The sequence below is a fragment of the Vigna unguiculata genome, chromosome 1 (genome assembly GCF_037176805.1).
Source record: "Vigna unguiculata cultivar grain cowpea cultivar isolate G323 ecotype 2 chromosome 1, ASM3717680v1, whole genome shotgun sequence".
In the NCBI taxonomy this organism is placed as follows: Eukaryota; Viridiplantae; Streptophyta; class Magnoliopsida; order Fabales; family Fabaceae; genus Vigna; species Vigna unguiculata.
Window position 1 is genome coordinate 48,969,929 of NC_140792.1, and position 22,317 is coordinate 48,992,245.

The 22,317-nt window shown below is 30.0% G+C and overlaps 2 protein-coding genes across 3 annotated transcripts; one reads left to right on the forward strand and one right to left on the reverse strand.

Moving 5' to 3' along the window:
• The first annotated feature begins 7,037 nt into the window (after positions 1 to 7,037).
• On the forward strand, positions 7,038 to 18,076 carry LOC114192295 (putative acyl-activating enzyme 16, chloroplastic). 2 transcript variants are annotated; one of them, XM_028081985.2, is made up of 18 exons: positions 7,038 to 7,269; positions 7,744 to 7,931; positions 8,418 to 8,532; positions 9,186 to 9,273; positions 10,005 to 10,216; positions 10,701 to 10,819; positions 11,640 to 11,789; positions 11,883 to 11,950; positions 12,250 to 12,355; positions 13,035 to 13,193; positions 13,687 to 13,740; positions 13,821 to 13,901; positions 14,451 to 14,588; positions 15,055 to 15,214; positions 16,364 to 16,443; positions 16,539 to 16,684; positions 17,623 to 17,680; positions 17,771 to 18,076. In XM_028081985.2, exons 2-18 carry the CDS (start codon positions 7,917 to 7,919, stop codon positions 17,861 to 17,863), a joined length of 1,842 nt encoding a protein of 613 aa, XP_027937786.2. In that variant the 5' UTR covers positions 7,038 to 7,269; positions 7,744 to 7,916; the 3' UTR covers positions 17,864 to 18,076. The 2 variants fall into 2 exon arrangements, with proteins under 2 accessions (XP_027937786.2, XP_027937777.2); XM_028081976.2 differs by having other exon boundaries at positions 7,061 to 7,269; positions 7,740 to 7,931.
• A 258-nt stretch (positions 18,077 to 18,334) lies between these two features.
• Positions 18,335 to 20,563, reverse strand: LOC114180392 (Pentatricopeptide repeat (PPR) superfamily protein). The gene has a single exon (XM_028066705.2). The coding sequence runs from the start codon at positions 20,306 to 20,308 to the stop codon at positions 18,473 to 18,475; it is 1,836 nt and encodes a 611-aa protein (XP_027922506.2). The 5' UTR covers positions 20,309 to 20,563; the 3' UTR covers positions 18,335 to 18,472.
• Between the last annotated feature and the right edge of the window lie 1,754 nt (positions 20,564 to 22,317).

Here is a 22,317-nt window from a genome sequence, read left to right on the forward strand (position 1 = left end):
TAAATTCATGTGCCGTACTGAAAATGATAACCCCAGCGACATTAGCCACTCATACCACCTATCCCAGAAATACTGCTATGACTTTTTATTTCAACACATTTTTTTGTGATTCATTGATGTAAGGGTGACATCGTACAGATACTTTAAGAGGTATGGTTATTTCTTATTGGTCCATGTTTATTTGCTTGCAAATTCTTCAAATACTCTTTTTCGGAATTTTGAACTGACAATATTAAGTTTGGAAAAGATAATGAAGCCAAAGAAGGATGTGCATCATCAATATCTGTATCATAGTGTATCAAATATATGTATATTTTTATCAAGAAAAATTTGACAAAGTCGACAAACTTCTTAAAATAGATTAACTTTTTTATTTTTTAACTAAAATAAACTAATAAAATAGTATTTTATTTTTACCCAAATTGATAATTTGTCGAAAAGTTTGTAAAGAAATAGTTTTAAACCTATCATTTTCCTTTTATCGAATATGTATGTTTCACGTTTGGAATAACCTAATCGTCTTTTTTGTCCTTTTGAGGTTATTTCGCACAATTTCTAAGTAGGTAGATTGTCAACTCTGAACCCGAGCAATTATTGAATTAAAAAAATTATATTTATTTATTTTTAAAGTTTTAAAACAAAATATATTAAAATTTAGAATAATAATGAATTTTAATTTCACCAAAAAGTAAAAATGTATTTAATCTAATAATTAATAATAAGATAGTAAATAGATAAATTAAATGAAGTGTCTTGGTGATACATGAGAGAGTACATGATTCATGAATCATTCGTGATGAATGCAAACACGTAGTAAAAGTATTGAAACATGTTTTTAAACTATTGATTTTTGGAGGAGAATTGTTAAGTTTTTGCATGTTGTTTTTATACCAAATTTATATTAATAAGTATAAAATAGTTTAAATGGTAAACCTTCTATTAAAACAATAATTATATATACATTTAAAATATTTAAGAGAAGTATACGTACTTATATTTTATATTGCGTTATAATAAATTACAGTAATCATTTTAAATAAAAAACATGCTTGGACAAAACAACTACGAAAAACATTGCCGTAATAAATTTTAATTATATTATAAATAGAACAACATACTTTTCAACAGAAAGTAGCTTGCGATTGTTGAAAAAAAAAATCAATTAGTTTGAATAAAATAAAAGAGGAAATTAGTTACAAAAATTAATAAAACGCTCACTTGATAACCAGGACGAAAATAAGTTTTAACAGCACTCGAACATATTTAGCTAACATAACTGTTGTAAAATATCATACTGGAAATAGACTGTACCAAAGTCGCAATTAAATATGATACTTGAACTTACACTTATAAGTAAAAGAGTTACGACCTTAATTATGAGTTAAAATTTTTATTTATTTATAAATATTATATCCAATAATTTTTGTCCAGTAATATTTGTATAAAAAATAATTGAAATGAGAGGATTTAGGTTTTTAGGAAGATAACAATTTTATAAGAAATGGAGAATGGAATTATTTTAACTTTTATATATAATCCTTTTAACTGAATAATTATAACTCTTTTTTATCAATTTTAAATTGTATCTTCTAATACTCATCCAAACATGTCTTTGTCGTAGTTGCATGTATATATATGTATTGATTCCAAAGTTCAAAATTAGTTATTGTTTTTAGTTTTTAAAGGTAAAAAGTCAAATAATTAAATAAATACTAAAAATATTAGTAATATATGTTTTATACACAAATATAGTGATTATGTATGAAAGTAATGTTATATACGTCTTTAGAAATATTTACCCATTTAATTTATTTTTCTTTAAGCGTGATAAAGAAAACTGTGAGAATTACCAATACCAAAATTTCAAACTTTGCAAAATATCATTTGTGGTGGATAGAGTTGATTTTCAAAAAATGGCTAAAATATTAATGTATTTTATTTATTATTCTTTAAACTTAAAAATGAATTGATGCAAAAGACATTATAAATTACTTCTTATAAACAAAAATAACAAACCAACTTCAATATTGTTTTTTATAGAAAAAAGGCGAAGGAATAACTTGTATGTTTCAATTACCTGTAAGTAACAGTAGTTTTACCAAATATATTCTATCCATAAAAGTTAAAACAAAGTGCAAATTAGGGTTGGAAGAAATAGAATTTTTGAGAATTTTTATTTTTAAAAATTAAAAATACCATATGGAAAAAAACTAATCAATTCAATTTCTAAATATTTTTATCAGAAAAAGAAAGTATTTAACATTTCAAATAGAGAATAAAACTAACAGAATAAAGACTAAATTTGATAAATTTAAAAAAAATTAATAATTATCGAAAAAAATTATCAAGAGACTAAAACTAAATAATGTCGGTACTAGACATGCAAAAAATATCACACCTAACACAGAATTTTTAAAAATGAACTTAATATAAAATATATATTATTAAAATATATAATTAACATATATTTTATTAATATTAATTGAATACCAATACTGAAATTGTGTGATATGTCAAACACATAGATGTGAATAAATAGGAATAAAAAATAAGTATGGAACCCACTCAATGTTTAATTTTATAAAACATACAGAATAAACAATTATATTTGAACAAATTTATTTTTGGCTAATTGTGAAACTAACACCGTTGACTAATCTAAATTTTTAGCAAAGCTTCATAATAATTTATTTTCCTAATTTTATCACAAAGTACATGTTATATTTTCTCCTTCTCTTCACATAAATCAAAGACATTACTCGTTTAAAGACAAATAAAAAACCCAAGATATAAAAACCAACAAAAACTCAAGGAAAATTGTTAAATTCCACAAAAAGCATCATAATTGCATTAAATATTTTAACTTTCTACTTTAAATAGTCTAGTTACTTTAACTTAAAATAATCTCAATCACCTAAATTAATGAATATATAATGATCATTATTATTATAGTTAATTGAAATTAAAATAAATTTATTATTCATAATTATTTTAATTAAAATAATTATCTATTCTGATAAATTTAAAAAAAAAATGAACTGTATTTTGGCAGAAAAAAATACAGTTTAACTGATTATCTGAGATCTGTACTGTGTATGACAACCTTTTTTATATATGAATAATTAATAATTGATTTCTTTTGTGTATAAATGAAATATGCACATATATAAGATATTAAATAGATAATTAAAATTATAAATGAAATAAAGCCTTCAACATATCAGAAATTAAAATAAATATAGTGTTGAAGATTCATTTATCATTATTGATGTTATTTAAAATTAATTTTATTTAGTTGAAAAATAATTTTGATCACCACCTAACACTAGGTTGTCTTCATTCTGAAGAAGACAAAAAGCGTAGAGTGATGTGATTATAAACATTGCTATAGATAAATTTTGTTTACAAGTATATCATTTGTTAAAATTATTTACATCATAATTTTATATATTTGAAGTTAAATATTCATGATTTAAATTATCAATATTTTAAAAATGCGTTTAGTTTAATTAACTAAAATTAAAGTATGCATTTACTTTTAATATTAAAAGTGAGTTAGTTTTTTAATATACAGTGAACATTCGTTTAGGTTCGCATTTTGATTTTAGAAGTTTGATGCGGATTTTATTGGGATGCGGACTTATGAAGTTTGATTGAATAATATTACAATATGAAATATTAGAGGTCATATAATTACAGTATTAAATATTATATGTGTTGAAAATTTATAAAGATGGTGACAATATGAGAGATAAGAGATATAAGAGATATGTTACAGGATGAACTTGCTATTTTATTTTATTTATGAGTGAGTTGAATATTTCTCCTTATTTATCATCTATTTATTATTGGATCAGTTAAATCAAGTTAATGGTGTATTTTTCACCTTTTTTCACATCTTACACAATAATCAACTGGCAATCGCACATGAGTGAATTGAAAATAGTTATCAAATAACTTTACTTGATTTTTCATAAAATTATTAATCTGATAATTTTTACTTTCAAAATACAAATTTATACCAAATACAGACTTAATATGAATATGGACTTAAACGAATATTTCTTCTATGTTATCAACTTTTATTGTGTTTGTGTAGAAATACTTATAATAAATAGAACACGAGAATTGTAATTTATATTTTAGTTTAGAAGAATTACAGTTGATGAAAATGCTTCAATATAAAGAGTAATTTTTCTTGAATAATTTTTGTCCGCAAATATAATCGTATTTTATATTTTCTAACATTCTATTAATTATAATTATATTAATTTTTTACAACCTATTGCAACTTTGAAATATCTAAAACTATTTATATACAAATAATTGTATATATACATCTCAAAAATACTTTATCTATGTAATATTTATAATATACATATAGTCATATAAAAAAATAATATAAAATGTCTCGGTCAAATTCATTACACTAAGCAAAATCAATAAATTATATTTGATTCACTTTTTATTTGATAATATAATAACTTTTAATCGTATCTTAATAATTTAGACTAATTTATCAGATTTTATATTAAAACAATCTTTTATTAAATATATTCTATAAAATATAACACTTAAATTATTATATGTTAGTGTAATCGTGATGCACAAACGAATCTCCGCTTCTCACTAACTTATTTATTAGTAATATATATGATATTATTCTTGTAATGAGTTTCATATTTAGTAACATGACCATTGTGATCACCATTTTATGTACCACTTATCACATATTTATAAAAAGTTTGCAACACACCGATAAAAAAACAATATCCATGAAAGGGTCTTGGTATGAATTAAAAATTAGAAATAACATATACATCAAGAACTATAATACCTACACTCACACATGTGAGTATTCTCATAATCATCAACTATATACAAAACACACCAAAAATTCATTATCTTAAGGTTTTGGGTTAAGAATTCTTAAGACGATAGATTTATGGACATTGATCCTTATATAATGTTCAACTTTCTCACTTTTACTTAACGTAAGACTTAGACTCACACTTAAATCCTTAACAGTCACATGCACAATATATACTTTCAAATAAAACATAGTATATGTCTCTTGAATATTACAAGTATCTTTCATCACTTACAAATTCAATAATAAATCTTATAATTACTTAATTAACACGAGATTTTTGGTTGTGTGACTTGTATACACTTACACAAACATTACAAAAGTAAAGATATTGCTACTATAATTCATAAGCCAAACAAATGTTTACTAATAAATACTATTTTACGAGACCTTGATATATTTTTCCCAAAATCTAAAAATAATGTAAAATCACCCATTTAGTCTCAAGGAGAAAAAAAGCTAAATAAATTATCTTCCCGGACTCAAATGATATGATGCATATACAATGAATTTTGTGAGTGAATAACTTGATTTCAATTTAAAAAAATATTATGTACTATAATTATATTTAATTAGATGACATTTAGATGAACCTCAAATATTAAATAAAACATCTTATAAAAAATAATATATTATAAATAAAATGTTAATGTTTCATCTGAATACTTAATACAGATTATTTGAAATATATTGTTTAATTTACGACCCTAATTTCATAAAACTAAGATTTATATTATCTGTGAGAAGGTATAATTAAAATTATATTTTATTAACTTACCATTTAGAACTCAATATTTAAAAAACAAATATTTACAAACACATGCATACATACTTATTCATCTAGTATAATACATATAGTTTGAGATTTTATATAAATACTTGATGATAAAATAAGTAATATATATATATATATATATATATATATATATTATATTTTTTTATTAAAATTTGTAAAACAATTATAAATTAAAAGAATATTACTTTTAATATATCATATTTTATCATTAATAGATGTGTTAAACAATTGACAGGTGTACAGTGTCATGTTAATAAAATTACTAAATATTTAATACAAGAGATATTTAGATAATTATAATATAGTATTGTTTTAATGATTAAATTTTAAAATAATACAAGTGTGGGATTTAATAAATTAAAGACAATAAGTCAATTTAAATTTACTTGTTAATATAACAGAAATAGAAAATAATATTATTATAATCTAAAATATAAACAATTATAATTTATTTTAAACTTTTATTATGATTATTATTTGTTCTTTTGTATTATTTTGATCAAATGATATATTATAACTTTTATTAGTGTATAAAAAAAGATTTATTAGAATTTAAAAGATTGAAGTAAACAAACATTTAAAATATCAATTATGTTCTTTGTATCATTTTGATCAAATGATGTATTATAACTTTTATCAGTGTATAAAAAAAGATTTATTATAATTTAAAAGATTAAAGTAAACAAACATTTAAAATATATTTTAATTTGAATATTTGTTTTTCTTTTATATTTTTTAAAAAATATTTTTAAATTTTATCAATTATGTTTCATTAATGTTTGCAAATTTAATAATTGTTTTAGTTTTCATGAAATTTTATTTGGTATTATAATATAAAATGTAAACAATTATAATTTATTTTAGAGTATTTGATATCGAATAAACAATCATCATTCTAATATTGAATATTTGATAATATTATGTTTCCTTTATCATAATTTTTTTATTATTTTATAACAAATAATTAAAATTAATATTGAAGTAGTAAGAAGATGGGTATGAGTATGTGTACGAGATTATACCTGTTACCCGGTGAGAATGGGAATTGGTCAAAAGTTTAATAACCATTGAGTTTGGGTATAGGGATGTGAATGAATTTTTTTTACGGAGATGGATATGAGATAGCAAAACCCATGCCTGCCACGCCCTGCCGTCCCGGAGGATTTTATTGTCACATTTTTTAAATAAAAATTCAATTAATAAGATATGTAAAATTTGTTTAGGACGTATGTTCATAAAACCCATATATCCCAAGTTCATAATTAATGATGATATTTTGTGTTTTATTGTTGTTGGCACCAACACAGTCAACGGTCAAAGTCGCGATTGAGTTGACCAGCAACAAGCTACCACTGTCTCTCTCACTCTCGTTTATTATAATAATATCATACTTCATATACATGGATGCACATATCTACGAGTAACGTGCTTCGTCTTCATCTCTCTTCTTCTGCCAAATCCAATGTCGCCACCGATTCCTATAAGCTCCACCTATGCTTCCACCTTCTCTTATTCTGCTTATGTCTTTCCTTCCGTCTATGCTCGCACCAACTTCACCAGGATCAATCTTCATCTACCTATCTTATGCCAATTTGAATCTAAGGTCATTTTTGCTTCTTCGCTACTCCAACATTCTACAAATTCGACAAATTCGCTTAACGTCCTCGCATAATTCATTCCGACTTCGCTCTTGCTCGTTTTTTTATTTCTGTATTTGTTTTTGTTTTAATTTTTTGTCAGGGCAAATTTTTAGGGGAAAATACCTGAGGTTCAAAGTCAATGAAATTTCGCATATAAGTTTTGTTATGTCTGGAGTTTTTAAATTGTGGTGTGAAAATTGTATTTGACTTTTCCTTTTGAAGAATCGGTTTCGCTTGCTTATTGTTTAACCATGTTATGTTATGAATTAGGATTAGCTAATATCACTCTTGTCCTTTGTATAGCCATGTTAACCTTGCCCGCACTGTTCGTATTTCTGTGTGTCTACAGGATGTTGGATATCAATGTTTTTTGTTGTTCATTACCTTTTTATTTTAATTCTTTCGAGTTCTAACCACCAACTTTTGCATGTAGACAGAGAAACCGCTGACAAGAAGGTGCGCCCCCTTTCTTGAAAGTTCATTGCTATCTGGTAATGGTGTTGTGGCCTCAGAAGAATGGAAAACTGTTCCTGATATTTGGAGATCTTCTGCCGAGAAGTATGGTGACAAAATAGCATTAGTAGATCCGTATCATGATCCTCCTTCAACTATGACATATAAACAGGTCTATTTTTTTTTTCTCGTTATATCTTCTTTTCGGTCTAGACGGTCTAGACATGTGAGAAGACCGATAAAAGCACTAGTTAGAAGAATAGATTGGATTGGGGATATCACATATGTAAGGTAGATGAAAGCAAAGGAAAACTCTAAGTAGCTTATATGGAGAACTAGTTTTTTACAAAACTTAAAGACACGGTACAGAATGTGAGTGTGGTTATTTTGAATGATTGTTGAATTATATGTTATCGTGTTGAGGCCATATGCTGCACAATATTACATTGTGATTCAAAGTAGAATTATATTTAATATAAAGATTTATTGACAGAATGCAAACAATTCCAAGTAATCATAAACTTTTATAAGCTTGACGTATAAAATTAATGTTTTTTGTTCCATTGTTGAATTACATTACATGAGAAATATATCCGAAGTCATGTCATTTAGTGGCATGCTATTCTGATTCTCTATATCTGTCTAATCAAAATTTCAGTTGGAGGATGCAATATTGGACTTTGCTGAAGGGTTGAGAGTTATTGGAGTAAGACCCTATGAAAAGCTTGCACTTTTTGCTGATAATTCTTGTCGCTGGCTTGTAGCAGATCAAGGTGTGTAGAGCAGAGTTTATTTTCTTTATCTGTTCTCATTGTATTGTGTTTCGGAACTGCTAGCTGCACAACTTATATGTGCATATGTCCACAAGCTTTTCAAGCCAAACAAAACTAAATTACTTTTTTAGATTTTTGTTAGCACAATAATAACATAAGCAAAATATGAGATGGTGCCAATATATTGTAAACAAAAACTATATTTGCAATTTTGTTTTGTAAAAGGTATCACCCTTGTTTAAATATTATGTTTTAGAATAATTACTTTTATTATGGCTTTGTGTAATCAGGATTACCGTTTAAGTCTACAAAAATTGGTAAATAGGAGGCTTCTATGTTGCTTCCAATGCAGTTAGCCTACTTATAGAGCTTCTATAACCTAAATTTTTATGTTCGTATTTTATTCTTTGAAGAAAATGCCAAGTAAAATATTTTGGTAATTACATTTCTCTTCATCATCTTAGTACAAAGCTGAACATTCTACCTGTCTTGTGTTTACTGAACGAAAATTAGTTTTTATACATCTGGACTGGTGCTAAGCGCAATAGCAGATTTATAGCATTCACAAGCTTGTGAGTTGGGTAGTACCTATATACACCTACCAAAGTAGTTATTTTCTTTTTAATCACATCCATATTATGATTTTAGTTTAGGTATGATGGCATGTGGGGCAATCAATGTGGTAAGGGGTTCGAGGTCATCAACTGAAGAACTGCTGCAAATATACAACCACTCTGAAAGGTTTAATTAATACTTTTGGTCACACAGATTATATCAATTATTGTATATTTGGCTACTTCATAACTCATTCTACATCTACCTTAATTTGAAATATGATTTTTCAGTATGATTAACTTTCATTTATATGTGTAATGCGGTCCAATTTTGAGACTTGTCACCTAAGTATTTCTGTTATTAAAATTAATGCATACTCAATCATTTGACATGTACATGAAAATAAATGCACCGGGGGTCTTCACCATGCCTTCCAGTTTCTGTGAGAAATATATTGTTCATTTGATTTTGTAGTTAGACATTTATATGCACTGAAAACAGAAAATATGGGATGGGTCAACTTCATCTTGACAAGTTCTAAGAATTGATGTGAAAAAATAATATCAAGAGATAATGTGAATTGGTTTTGAATAATAACATATCTAGTCTGGAAATGCTTGGATTTGAGTTTGGCCTTTACTAGAGTAGTAGAATGTAGGAAAGAAAGACCATTCACCTGAGCGTTAAAAGATTTAATCCATATTAGTTGAATTGCATTTAAACAATAGCAGTAGCAACAACAATAGGAGTAGGAATAGTATTTCACCATTGTAGTAGAAGTTAAGTTTGTTGAATACAAGCAATAATGTTTATACTTACACGTTCATTGTCTGTGCTGGTGCATTATCACATTTTTAAATGCCAGACTCTATTGATTATTCAATAGAATGTTGCTAACTGCTGCTATTATTTTTCAGTGTTGCACTAGCTGTCGACAATCCTGAAATGTTTAATCGAATAGCAAAACTATTTTGTTCGAAGAATTCAATGAAATTTATTATTCTGCTTTGGGGAGAAAAATCAGGCCTAGTCAGTGAAGGAGAAAAGGAGGTGCCTGTCTATACTTTCATGGAAGTCATACATTTGGGACAAGAGAGTCGCAGAGTATTGTTTGATTCCCTTGATAATAGTATGTCACCTGGAACTTGATCTGCAAATGTGGATTAAATATATTTATCATTAAACTGTGCTATCTTTTGTCCTTAGGGAAAGTACCTGAATATACACTCACTCACACACACAGAGACATGGGGGAGATACTTAAGCAAAAAGATAGGGAAGTACTGCTAGTGGATCTAAGAATTCCTCCATAACAGATAAGATTAAATATAATAAAAATTGAAAATCAAAAAGAAAAATTGGGGGTGGGTTGGGCAGGGAAATAAAGAATGCAGCAAGGTTACCAAATCTCTATGAACATCTGAGATAGTAATGACCACAGAGAAGCCAAAAATGTAACTCCTTCCCAATAGAGTTACGTTTAATACTTTTGTTATTTTATATTAAGAATTATGTGCTTGCTTATTTTGCAGTAGAAGAGACATATTGATCTTTGTATTTATCATCTAAAGGAGCAGTAATCCAATTCTCTAAAACTTTGTTTGTTATTTCAGGGAAGCACTACTTGTATGAAGCAATCAAATCTGATGATATTGCTACTCTTGTATACACGAGTGGAACTACTGGAAATCCAAAAGGTGTTATGCTAACGCATCAGAATCTTTTGCATCAGGTTTGATGACTAACCTTTTAGAGTTTATGGTGGCAATGGATTTTTATACAGGATGTGTTGATTTTTGTTCAGAGGATAGAAAACTATGTTGAGGTTATGAATTAATAAAATGTATCTGAATCAATTGTTATGAATATTGGATTATTCCATTTCTAGTTGGACTGATTGGAGCTTGATTGGTTGGCAAAATATTTTTGTGATATTCCTCTGCATATTGGTTGAGTTGATGTGTAGGCTGGGGTAATGAACGGCAATATTGCTTCAACCAACAGTCATGCATATTGTCTCCATCTCTCTCGTTACTTCATTACTTAATTCATGTTTAGGTTGATGCCTAGGCTGGGGATAATTCACATTCATTGTAGAGTAGCTGCATATTGTCGTCTCCATCTCTCTCATATCATATCTTCCTTACCTAATATATGTATTTCCAATTTTATAATAAAATTTTATTTGAAGAAAAGTGAAGAGTATAACTAGGATAGGATAAAACACCCTCTTAATATTTAGTACAACATTTGTACGTTTGAATATATATATATATATATATATATATATATATATATATATATATATATATATATATATATATATATATATATATATAGAGAGAGAGAGAGAGAGAGAGAGAGAGAGAGAGAGAGAGAGAGAGCACATTGGAAATGTGGGCCTGCTCAGTCACCTTTTGTTAATCTTTATGTACTTTTGTTTTCTTTTGTTTATGAAGTTTTCCAGGTTTTTCAATTGGTTTCAATTAAAGATAATTCTTGATTTTTAACTGATCATCAAGGTTGTTTATCATTTTGTAATGAATTTCTAGATAAAAAATTTAGGGGATATTGTACCGGCTGAAGTTGGGGATAGATTTCTTAGCATGTTGCCTTCCTGGCATGCATATGAAAGAGCTTCTGAATATTTCATCTTCTCGTGCGGTGTTGAACAAGTATACACAACTGTGAGAAAGTTGAAGGTATTATTACTTTAATATGTTTCATGTATGGTTTGTTATAAAAAGACAATGCATTGTCTTATGTATTAATATCCTACTTTTTATTCTTTAAAGGATGATTTGAGACGTTATCAGCCACATTACTTGATTTCTGTCCCTTTAGTTTATGAAACTTTATACAGGTAATTCCTTTTTCTGGAATTGAATGAACTTAGTCCATTATATTTATTGAAAGGATTACATGTAATTATTTGTGTGCACACATGAGTATTCTTATTTATAATGAAGAAGAGATATATTAATAAAGATAATTAATAGTGATAAATATTTCCATATTCGATGTAATCAAATCATATCTTTAACATACCTCTATGGTACCATCTTACAAAGGCTATTTTGTAGGGTTGAGTTGTGCTCAACTCACTTTGTAAGAGTACTTAATGTCAATTGTGAAAATTGTATTTATTCTTGATTCTTGTAGTGGGATACAGAAGCAGATATCTACAAGCTCCCTTGTTAGAAAACTTGTTGCACTAACATTTTTAAGGGCTAGCTTGAGGTACATGGAATGCAGACGTATTTATGAGGTATGGTCATCTGCTCTTTTTGTAGGTCTCCCAAAATCATCTTTCTCTACCTTGCAATCTGTTTTGTATGCTTTAGTAAAGACTTATTTCACAGTTTTTTTTTCTCAAAAGAAGACAAAAAATAGGAGTTGTAAGTGAGCTTATCCAAATAATGAGAAAGAACATAGATTAAGTGGCATTTTGTTGATATGATGTAATTTGGGCTACATTATGTACCGACAAATTGGATTTTTCTCCTAACGTTATATCCCACAGGAATAGGCCCAACCCTTCAATTGCCTAATTCTATCTTACTCTCACTTATTCATACTTTGGAGTGAACCCTTCAATTCATCCTTGAAAAATTTAGGCTGGTCACCTAAATCCCCAATAATATGAATTCCCTCATCAGTCCCTAAAACAAGGATCTATATGACCTACACTTTGTGGTTACCTAGGGACTATAATGGGATTTTTACGTTCTTATGGATGATATGTTTTGTCATATTTCTCAAGGACAAATTTAGGGAGTTACTCTCAAATTTATTTCTGATCAATGTCATACCTCGTATCGGTATTACTTTTGGCACTTATTGCATCAATATAAATGTCAAATTAAATTAAATTTATGAGCGGAAGTAGTTCTAACACTGCTCTAACATATTGCTTTATTTAAATTATAAATTTTGAACATTTGTAGGGTAAATGTCTAACGAAGGATCAGAAGACACCTTCTTATCTCCTATCAACGTTGGATTGGTTATGGGCTAGAATTATTGCCACAATATTGCTTCCAGTTCATTTGTTGGCGAAGAAATTGGTCTACAGTAAAATTCATTCAGCTATTGGAATTTCAAAGGTCTTCCATTCTTAAATATGCTTTATAATGAAATAGTTTGTGTTTGTTTTACTATGTCTCTTTTTGTGGAGTGCCATACTGACTGATTGCTCTTGCAAAAAGTTTGGGGAAAATAAATGCAGTTTAGGATTAAATGACCACTTACTTGGTTAAAGAAGTTTAAAGAGCTCTTAATGAGTAATTTCTTATGAATATTTTTGTGGGAGAAATCAATTGTTGAGGGGGAATGGGGATTCTATTACTATTCTGTTTTGCTATTAGTTAAGGGGGGTCTTTTTTGTTGTGGAGGAGAGCAACTGCTTGGGTTGTTCTAGAGGAGCCTAGCTCTGGGCAGTGGGATTTGTTATCCTTCTGTACTTTCCTTCCACTGGCAAATAATACAAATATCAGTGTTTACTTCTTTTTTGTACTTTCTTCTTATTTTTGAGGTGTGGGTCTGTAACAATGGATCACTTTCTACTCATGATAAGCAAAATCCTCTGGCATTTTGCAGGCTGGAATAAGCGGTGGTGGTAGCCTATCTTCTCACGTGGATAGATTTTTTGAGGTCTGATACTTCAGACATGTAACTTTTAGGCAGGGTTTTTCTTTTTGAAATTATTCTCACGTTTTTTAAATAATATGCAGGCTATTGGCGTGACTGTGCAGAATGGATATGGTTTAACAGAAACTTCACCAGTTGTTGCTGCTCGACGACTTAGTTGTAATGTAAGCAGTAAATTTATCAACTGCATTAATGTTGTGCAAGACGAGTTTATCATTTCAACATGTCGTTTCTCCCTTCTATTACCAAAACTTGTTACTCTACCTATAATGAATGATTAAGCATGTCATTTTATATCTTATTTGAACTCCTACTGCTTTCTCTCTCTCTCTACCGTAGTACATAACTGTTTCTCTCAATGTCTCTACCCTTTTAGAAAAGTAAAATAGTAAATTGAGAACAATTTTTTGGGTTTGTTAAAACAAAAAGGGTAAAATGAGAGTTCTACTAAATGAGGTGTGGACATGCCTGCTTAATCTGCAGTTCTTGTTTATAATTACTTTTAATGTTTATAGTTATTTTTCTTAAGATACCGTCATTATACTTACTGTTAATAACAGACACACTGAACATTTTGCTTTTTGTCAACAGTCTATCTAGAGCCAGATAGTCATAATAATTACATAATTTTCATTCATCTAATTAGTTTGTATTTTGTGTTGGCTAAGAGTTGTGATTATATCTGAAAATGTTATCAATGCAATCTTTTGAAGATTATTGGGTCTGTTGGTCATCCAATTAAGCATACGGAATTCAAAATCGTAGATTCTGAGACTGATGAAGTTCTCCCACCTGGTTCAAAGGGAATTTTGAAAGTTAGAGGTCCACAATTGATGAAGGGATACTACAAGGTAATCTACTCTATCAAAATTCAAACATGTGTCTTGGGTTGACAGGCGTGTTTATACATCTGTGAGACAGAAAGAAGGAGAGGGAGAGGGAGAGAGAGAGAGAGCATGTTTTGAAAATATAACAATTTATTGGGCATGTACAGATATAACAATATGCATATCTTTATTACATTTCAGGCTTTTTTTTTCTACCTCTTTTTATACTGGAGTTTTATTATTTTAGATTTATTCATTTATAAATATTTGACTGTCTGTCAAACTTAAATATCAAGCCAAGGAATTATTTTCAGATGAATAATTCTATTTTATCATGAAATATATTTCCCATGATGTACCAGTAACTTGTGTAATGGTCATAGCAATCAAGAAATGATGCTAAAAGTTTACAATCACTTGCACGGAATTTGAGTTTGTTTACATAAGCTGGATCATATTGTGTCCGTCACGTGTCTTATTCTTGTATCAGAATCCTTCAGCTACAAATCAGGTCTTAGATAGGGATGGCTGGCTGAATACTGGGGATATTGGTTGGATTGTTCCACATCATTCAACTGGGCGGAGTCGTAATTCCAGTGGAGTAATTGTTGTTGATGGTCGTGCTAAAGACACCATTGTGCTTTCTACAGGTACAACAGAAGTTTGTGTACGTTGATCTTTGGATCCTATGAATTAATATGTCCTCCTTTCCTGTGTGTTTTCATGTGTTTCTGTCTATTATTGGATGTGATTAACGGATACTGTTACTCTGCTAGTAAACGTAAACTTGGCATTTGTAACTGAACAGATTCAAGCTGCACTTTCCCGTCCATTTGTAACTGAACAAACACGTATGCATTCCTCATACAAGTTTTTTTTTTTTTTTTTTTTTTTTAATTTTGTTAATAACCAAAGGGTTTATAGAATTTTACATTTTTGGATTATATGAAATTGTTCGTGATGTGAAGAGAAAATTGAAGAGTAACTAAATTTACAGCCACAAAATCATTGTTTAGAGCAAACATTTATTTTTTTAATATTTATTTTAGGTTCCTGCACTAGAAGGTGTACCTAAGATATTATTTAGTGACATTGCCTCACATTATAATAGCTGCTGTTGTCAATATGGAACATAATTTGGTTATATGATAAAATATCAAGAGTGATACATATTACATTTTATTATTATAATTTTTTTTTTGCTACATACTTCGTGTTTTATTCAAATTAAACCACTTTATGTCGATAAAATTATTATACTTGTATTGTTTTCTCTTTTTGCATATTTGTCTTCAAAACAAAGTTAGAGTTAAGAGACTTAATAACTCTGTTTCATACAAGATATCAATTTTATAGTATGAATATAGGTGTGTATGAACTATTTTAATCATACTTCTATGTAGTCTACATGAGCTCCTATTCGTTTGAGCTTAGCTAAAAACAATCAAAGAATTGATAATCATATCACATTTAAAAGTTTCAGCTATTTAATAATTTTAATTAACAAAAAAATCATAAATAGTTTCAGTAACTTTGTTTTTAATTTTCTATATTATTTGCTGTTTAAACCTCTGAATTAATGTTCCAGCCCTGGAGGGGAATTAGCCACTTGTTAACTTTAATGATCTTGTTCTTTTTGCTGTTAAGTATTGGCTTTCTTAGTTGTCATATGTTTGCTGTTAGGCTTAAGGCTTATTTTCCATTTTTTTATTAACTGCAACTTTGATTTTGCGCACTGCATAAAAGGCTTGTTGGTCATCAATTTTTCCCATACTAATCACATGTTTCAACGAGAGCAGGTGAAAATGTTGAACCGGGAGAGATTGAAGAAGCTGCCATGAGGAGTAGCCTCATACATCAAATTGTTGTTATTGGACAGGTGAATTTAAATCTTCTTGTTATTATATGGAATACATCTCCAGGTATTACAAAATGCAATAATTTTACTCCTTTAATGACTACTTTAACATATAGGATAAGCGACGTTTAGGGGCTGTCATTGTTCCTAACAATGAAGAAGTCCTAAAGGCAGCAAGGGAGTCGTCAATTATAGATCCTAACAGTTCTGATGTCAGTCAGGAAAACGTGACCAGCCTAATATATAAAGAATTATGGACATGGTAAGATCGTGTCTCACTTCTGCTTGTTGTAATGAGTTAGAAAGAAATTTATGCCTTTATATTGCAATGACATATTATATACAAGGACATCTTTTTAACTATAAAACAGTTATAATTTAGTTTAGGTTTATGAGAAGGCAATTGTTTGAGGTGTAATGAAATACTGAACAAATATTTTGTATCTTATAATAGAATATCTGCTTTACTTAAGTAATGTAAAAAGTAGCATGTGCCCTGCAAAAGAAGCATGAAGATAAAAGTAGACTTCACTGAAAAGGAAATTATATCTAAGATCATGGCGTCACGCTTTCTCTTGTCAAATGTGGAATGCAACAATTAACATTCCAACCCTTTCTCACTAGGTGCAAAATCAAATAATATCATGTTACAGGGTCGTACATTATGTTCATATACAAATTATTGACTCTAATTCCTCTTCATGGTTTTATCTGTATTTCTTCTCAATCTCTTTCTGTCTCTAGCAATTATGCTACCCTCCACTTGACCACTATCTTTATAGGTCTTCTCCATACGTGCACAAATTACTAAAATGAGTTTTTACCATATATTTTACTACATTTGCTATCTACACCCTTTTCTTGTGAGTATCCATTTCTAGTTCTATTTTGTGTAGTATTTTCTACTCATTCAATTCCACATTTTCTTTTTTAAGTCGTATAACTACAGATTTTCTTAAGTTTTAGTGGGTTTAGTTTGGTCTGTCCAATCTGTTTTGTTTGCTTTATTTCATTAATGATATTTTAGTGTGATGCAAATGATTGATACATGTCAACTTGGTTGGGGTTACAGTCTTGTATAGTGATGTCTTTGTACACTTTTGTGAGAAAAAACTAGTTTTATTTCTTAAACTCCTGTTTCTTCATTGTCCCTTAAATTGTTTTGATACCCCGCCCCCTTTTTTCCTGTCTGTGATGCAGGACATCAGAGTCTCCATTTCAAATTGGACCAGTCCTTGTCGTAAACGACCCCTTCACGGTTAGATTAAAATTCAAAGTCATATTTGTATCTGTATACTATTTAAGGAGCTGTATTAACGTACCTGATTAATGTTTACTACCACTGCAGATTGATAATGGCCTTATGACACCCACCATGAAAATTCGAAGAGATAAAGTTGTGGCTAAATATAGGGACCAAATAGAGAATCTATACAAGTAAAACCTTAGTTCCTAATGCCGACGTATGGATTTTACTGTATACTGAAAGTAGGAAAATCCTTAAAACCTTTTCCGTCTGGTGACAATTCTTTCACCTTTCCCCTCTTACAGAATGTAGAATACTGTTTCTTTCTTGAAAGTTATATATTCTCACTAATGTAGAATACTGTTTCTTTATTAAAAGTACCGTCTGGTGACAATTCTTTTGTTATTATATATATTCTCACAATACACGAATGGATAATGCTATTCACTTGCAATTTAATGCGTTAAAATGGATTTAACAGATTGACGCCAACTCAAATAGCTGTTATATGCCTTTCAACACTCCCAAATTCAACTTACTCATAGTTAAGTAACAGTTTACAGGTCAAGTGGCGTCGAAATAACAGGTAATAGAGAAAGATTATTGCTTAAGGGCTAAAAATCATTATCAGCGTGCTTTGATTAGCGCTATGAGAATCAATCCTAGTCAATCGGGAAGCAACAAACCCCAACTTCTGTATTTTACTATGTTTTTGTGTTTGACCTGAAAATATTCATACATGCGTGTCTTAGACTTTCAAACAATAGCACTAAATTTGTGGAAATTTAAATAAGAATTCGCAAGTCACCAGAAGTCATTGCAAGAACAATTCCCATCTTTAAAATGGTGATATCTTTTTGCATCTCGGACATAAATTTCCCTATTTGTTATAGTGCTGATGAGTTTCAGAACAGTATGACAATCTCCACATACACGAAGATTTTTCACTATACGTATTATAGTCCCTGGAACAGCCTTTAGAAGCCCGTAAGCCACAGCCAACCTCTCACTGTGCCAGAAAAGTTGTCTTTCCTTCTCTTGTTGATCCATGTCATGTAAAACCGAGCTAGTATCAGGAGTATAACCCCTTTTCCTCATCTCTGCATCCAACTCCCTAATTAAACCTATAATCTCATTCTTCATTGGGTGAGAAGTCTCTCCAGCATAAAACACATGGCTTTCCTTTCCCAAGTCGATGCAGCTATAACCTGGTTCCTTTTTTACTTCCATCACCATCATTAACTTTCTCACTTTAGAAACATTCTCCCACATACCAGCTCCGGCATATACGTTAGATAACAATATATAAGAAGAAGATTCTTCTGGTTTTAAATGTAATAGATGATCAGCAATCCTAACTGCCATCTGGGTGTTACCATGCCGCTTGCAAGCACTAAGCAAAGCAGCCCAAGTGGGTTCATCAGGGCTGACTGGCATCGTTCTAATGAGACTCTCAGCCTCATGAAGGTGCCCTGATCGACTAAAAAGATCTAGCAAACAAGTATAGTGCTGAAGAGAGGGTTCAATTCCATAATCTTCAACCATAGACCTGAACAAAGCCCTGCCCTTGCTAACTAGGCCAGCATGGCTACATGCATGAATCAAACCTACAAAGGTCACCTCATTTGGCTTAACCCCAGCCAAAACCATGCCATCATACAGACCCAGAGCCTCCTCAGCCTGTCCATGTTGGGCACTGCCAACAATTATGGAAGTCCAAGAAACCACATCCTTTCTGCACATGTCCCAGAAGATATACTTTGCAGCAACAATGTCACTGCATTTGGCATACATATCTACAAGTGCATTGCTTATAAACAAGCAAGACCCATAGCCAAGGGCTATAACCAGACCGTGCATCTGTTTACCCAGCTCCCAAAGAGCTAAATTAGCACAAGCACCAACCACACTGGAAAGAACCAAGGGGTCTGTTACACTAACCCCGTCATGCCGCATTTCAACAAACATGTTCAACGCCTCGAATCCATTCCCACTCTGGACCAACCCGGAAATCAAAGCAGTCCAAGCAAACAAGTTCCGATACGGCGTTTGACGAAACAGTTCAAAAGCCTCCAACTTTCGCCCCCTTCGCGCATACCCAGATATCATGGCAGTCCAAGAAATCGAATTCAACGAAGAAATGGAGTCGAAAACGGCACGCCCGTAATCGGGCAACCCGAATTTCGCGTACATGTCGACCAATGATGACTTGACAACGTCATCATCGGAGAATGGTGAGAGGAAGAAGCGAACATGCACTTGTTTCCCTTGTTTCACGTGAAGAGAACCCAAGTTAGAACAAGCTTTGACGAGGGAGGCGAAGACGAAGTGGTCGGGGTGGAAGCCTGCGGCGAGAAGGGAGCGTGAGATGGAGAGGGCACGGTGAGGGCGGTTGGCGAGATTGCAGGCGGTGAGAAGGGAGGCCCATGCGACTGGGTTTCGGCGGGGCAATGCGTCGAACAGTTGGATTGCGTCTTCTACGAGACCACACTTGCCATATGCATCTAAAAGTGTGTTGGGGATTGGTTCATGGTGGTTGAGACCAGCTTTTATGATTTGTGCATGAATCTTCTTCGCCAGGCACGGGCTCTGCCTTGCCACGGAGCACAGTTGAGAATGGAGAAACTGAGCGACTGACATTCAAAACCTTCATAAACTTTTGCAATGGCCGTACAATAAATACTTTACCACTGTTTCTAATGGAAGATTAGTTTCGCACCATTAATTATGTTTACTTTAAATTTGAGATTTCTGTTTTGTTTCAGTTTCTTCAAACTCTGTGATATGATGAAGGTTAAATAAATCAACACTTAAATAAATCACAGTTTCTTTCTTGGCTCACGAGGAGAAGCACCAGAAGAAAAGACGAAAAAAAAAAGCCATATTCATGCTTCAATCTGTGAACTCAACGCCAGTTTGATAAAAGATCTTCACAAGATTTTTTATCAACAAAATTCTTCATTTCCCTTATGTTAATGAACATGAATTTTCCATAAAACACTTTTTTTTTTAAATAAAAATAAGTGCATAAATTACTTTCTAAATTAAAATGAACTTCTATATAAACAATTTAAAACACTATTATGTATGTCGGACCTTGTCGTGGGCTGGACTATTGTTTGGGTCATAGGTGGGCCTGGGTGTGAACCATGCCCTTTAGTTCAATTATTGTTGGTCTTAGGGGCCTTGTCTGTAATACTCTAAGTTTGGAATGTGTCGTCTTGTCCTTTGAAGTAGGCGGCCTAGGCCGCTTACGTTTGTCCGTTGATTCGTTTAATAACTGCTTATGTGCTTGCGAGGCTTTATGTAGGCGGGTTTAACCGTGTAGTTTTGTTAGGCCGCCTAGATGTAGCACACCAGTCTTCCAATCTTTATCGATGAAGATATAACAATAAAGGATGAAAAGTGTGAACAGTGTTATCAGGCTGCCTAACTGCAGTACAATATTCAATTTGGCTTGTTTTTTTATTTATTTAAATATTTCTTAGAAGACTAAAATAAGAAAAATAGAAGTAATTAAAGAATTGTTTATTATATTGATTCTATAGGTTTACGGTTTTCTATTTAAAATTATGAAATAAAAATTATTTTTATAGAAAATAATTTTATTTGACTTATAATTTATGATGTAACTTATTTAAATTGACTTATAATTTATGATGTAACTTATTTAAATTTATCTTTAAATGGAACTATTTTTTATACTAATATTTTGAGAAGCAAATTTATTTAAATTATATTTTAACAATTTTATTTAAATTTTTATTTAAAAAAAAAGATTGTTTACGACAATTGAAGGCTTTTTGCTATTATCATCATGGTGTGAATTGAAGGGAAAAACAAGTGACAAAGCCATTCTCACTGCTTTGTTGATGTATATTTGAACACTTTTATGTTGCAATTTGTCTCACAGTACTTGATATTGCAATCTTAATCTTATATGCTATGCACACTGAGTTAAAGTAATTTTATGTTGAAAAGAATTGCAATTTTACAAATGATTTTTTCTTATTCGAAATTGGAATTTGAAAAATGTGAATGTTAACCTCTGACTTCAAATGAAATGCTTTAAACAATTGATGACATTAAGGCATCATCTATTATGTTAAAATAAAATTCTAAATCGTACTATTCTTTTATAGTTTTACATGATGATGTAGGCATATATTTGAATAATATTATATACATTCGAATGTAATTTAATTCGATTTTTTTTTTGTTATTTCTTAACTTTTAAGTCCTTCTCTATAGTTTTTCTTATTTTAATAAAACACTAAACAAACTATACAAAAAGTAAACGGTTTGGGTAATAGATGAAAATGAATATAATTGACAACGGTCAAGTGTGTTTTAATTGCATTTATTAATTATTTTCAATTTAATCTACTTATCTTTTTCTTTTGAAAATTTTTGTATCATAATTTAATTTTTTTAATTGATATGTGGAGTTTTGTTTGACACAATTAATTATTTAAATATATCGAATTTTAAATTAATTTTAAATAACAACTTCATACCTATTCATTTTTTTTTAATTTTAATTCGTACTTATTTCCAAATTAAAGTAATGATACTTTGGTAATTCATAATAATATTTAATTATTTTTTCCTCACGTTAATTAAATTCGTTATAAATTTTTCAGTTACTT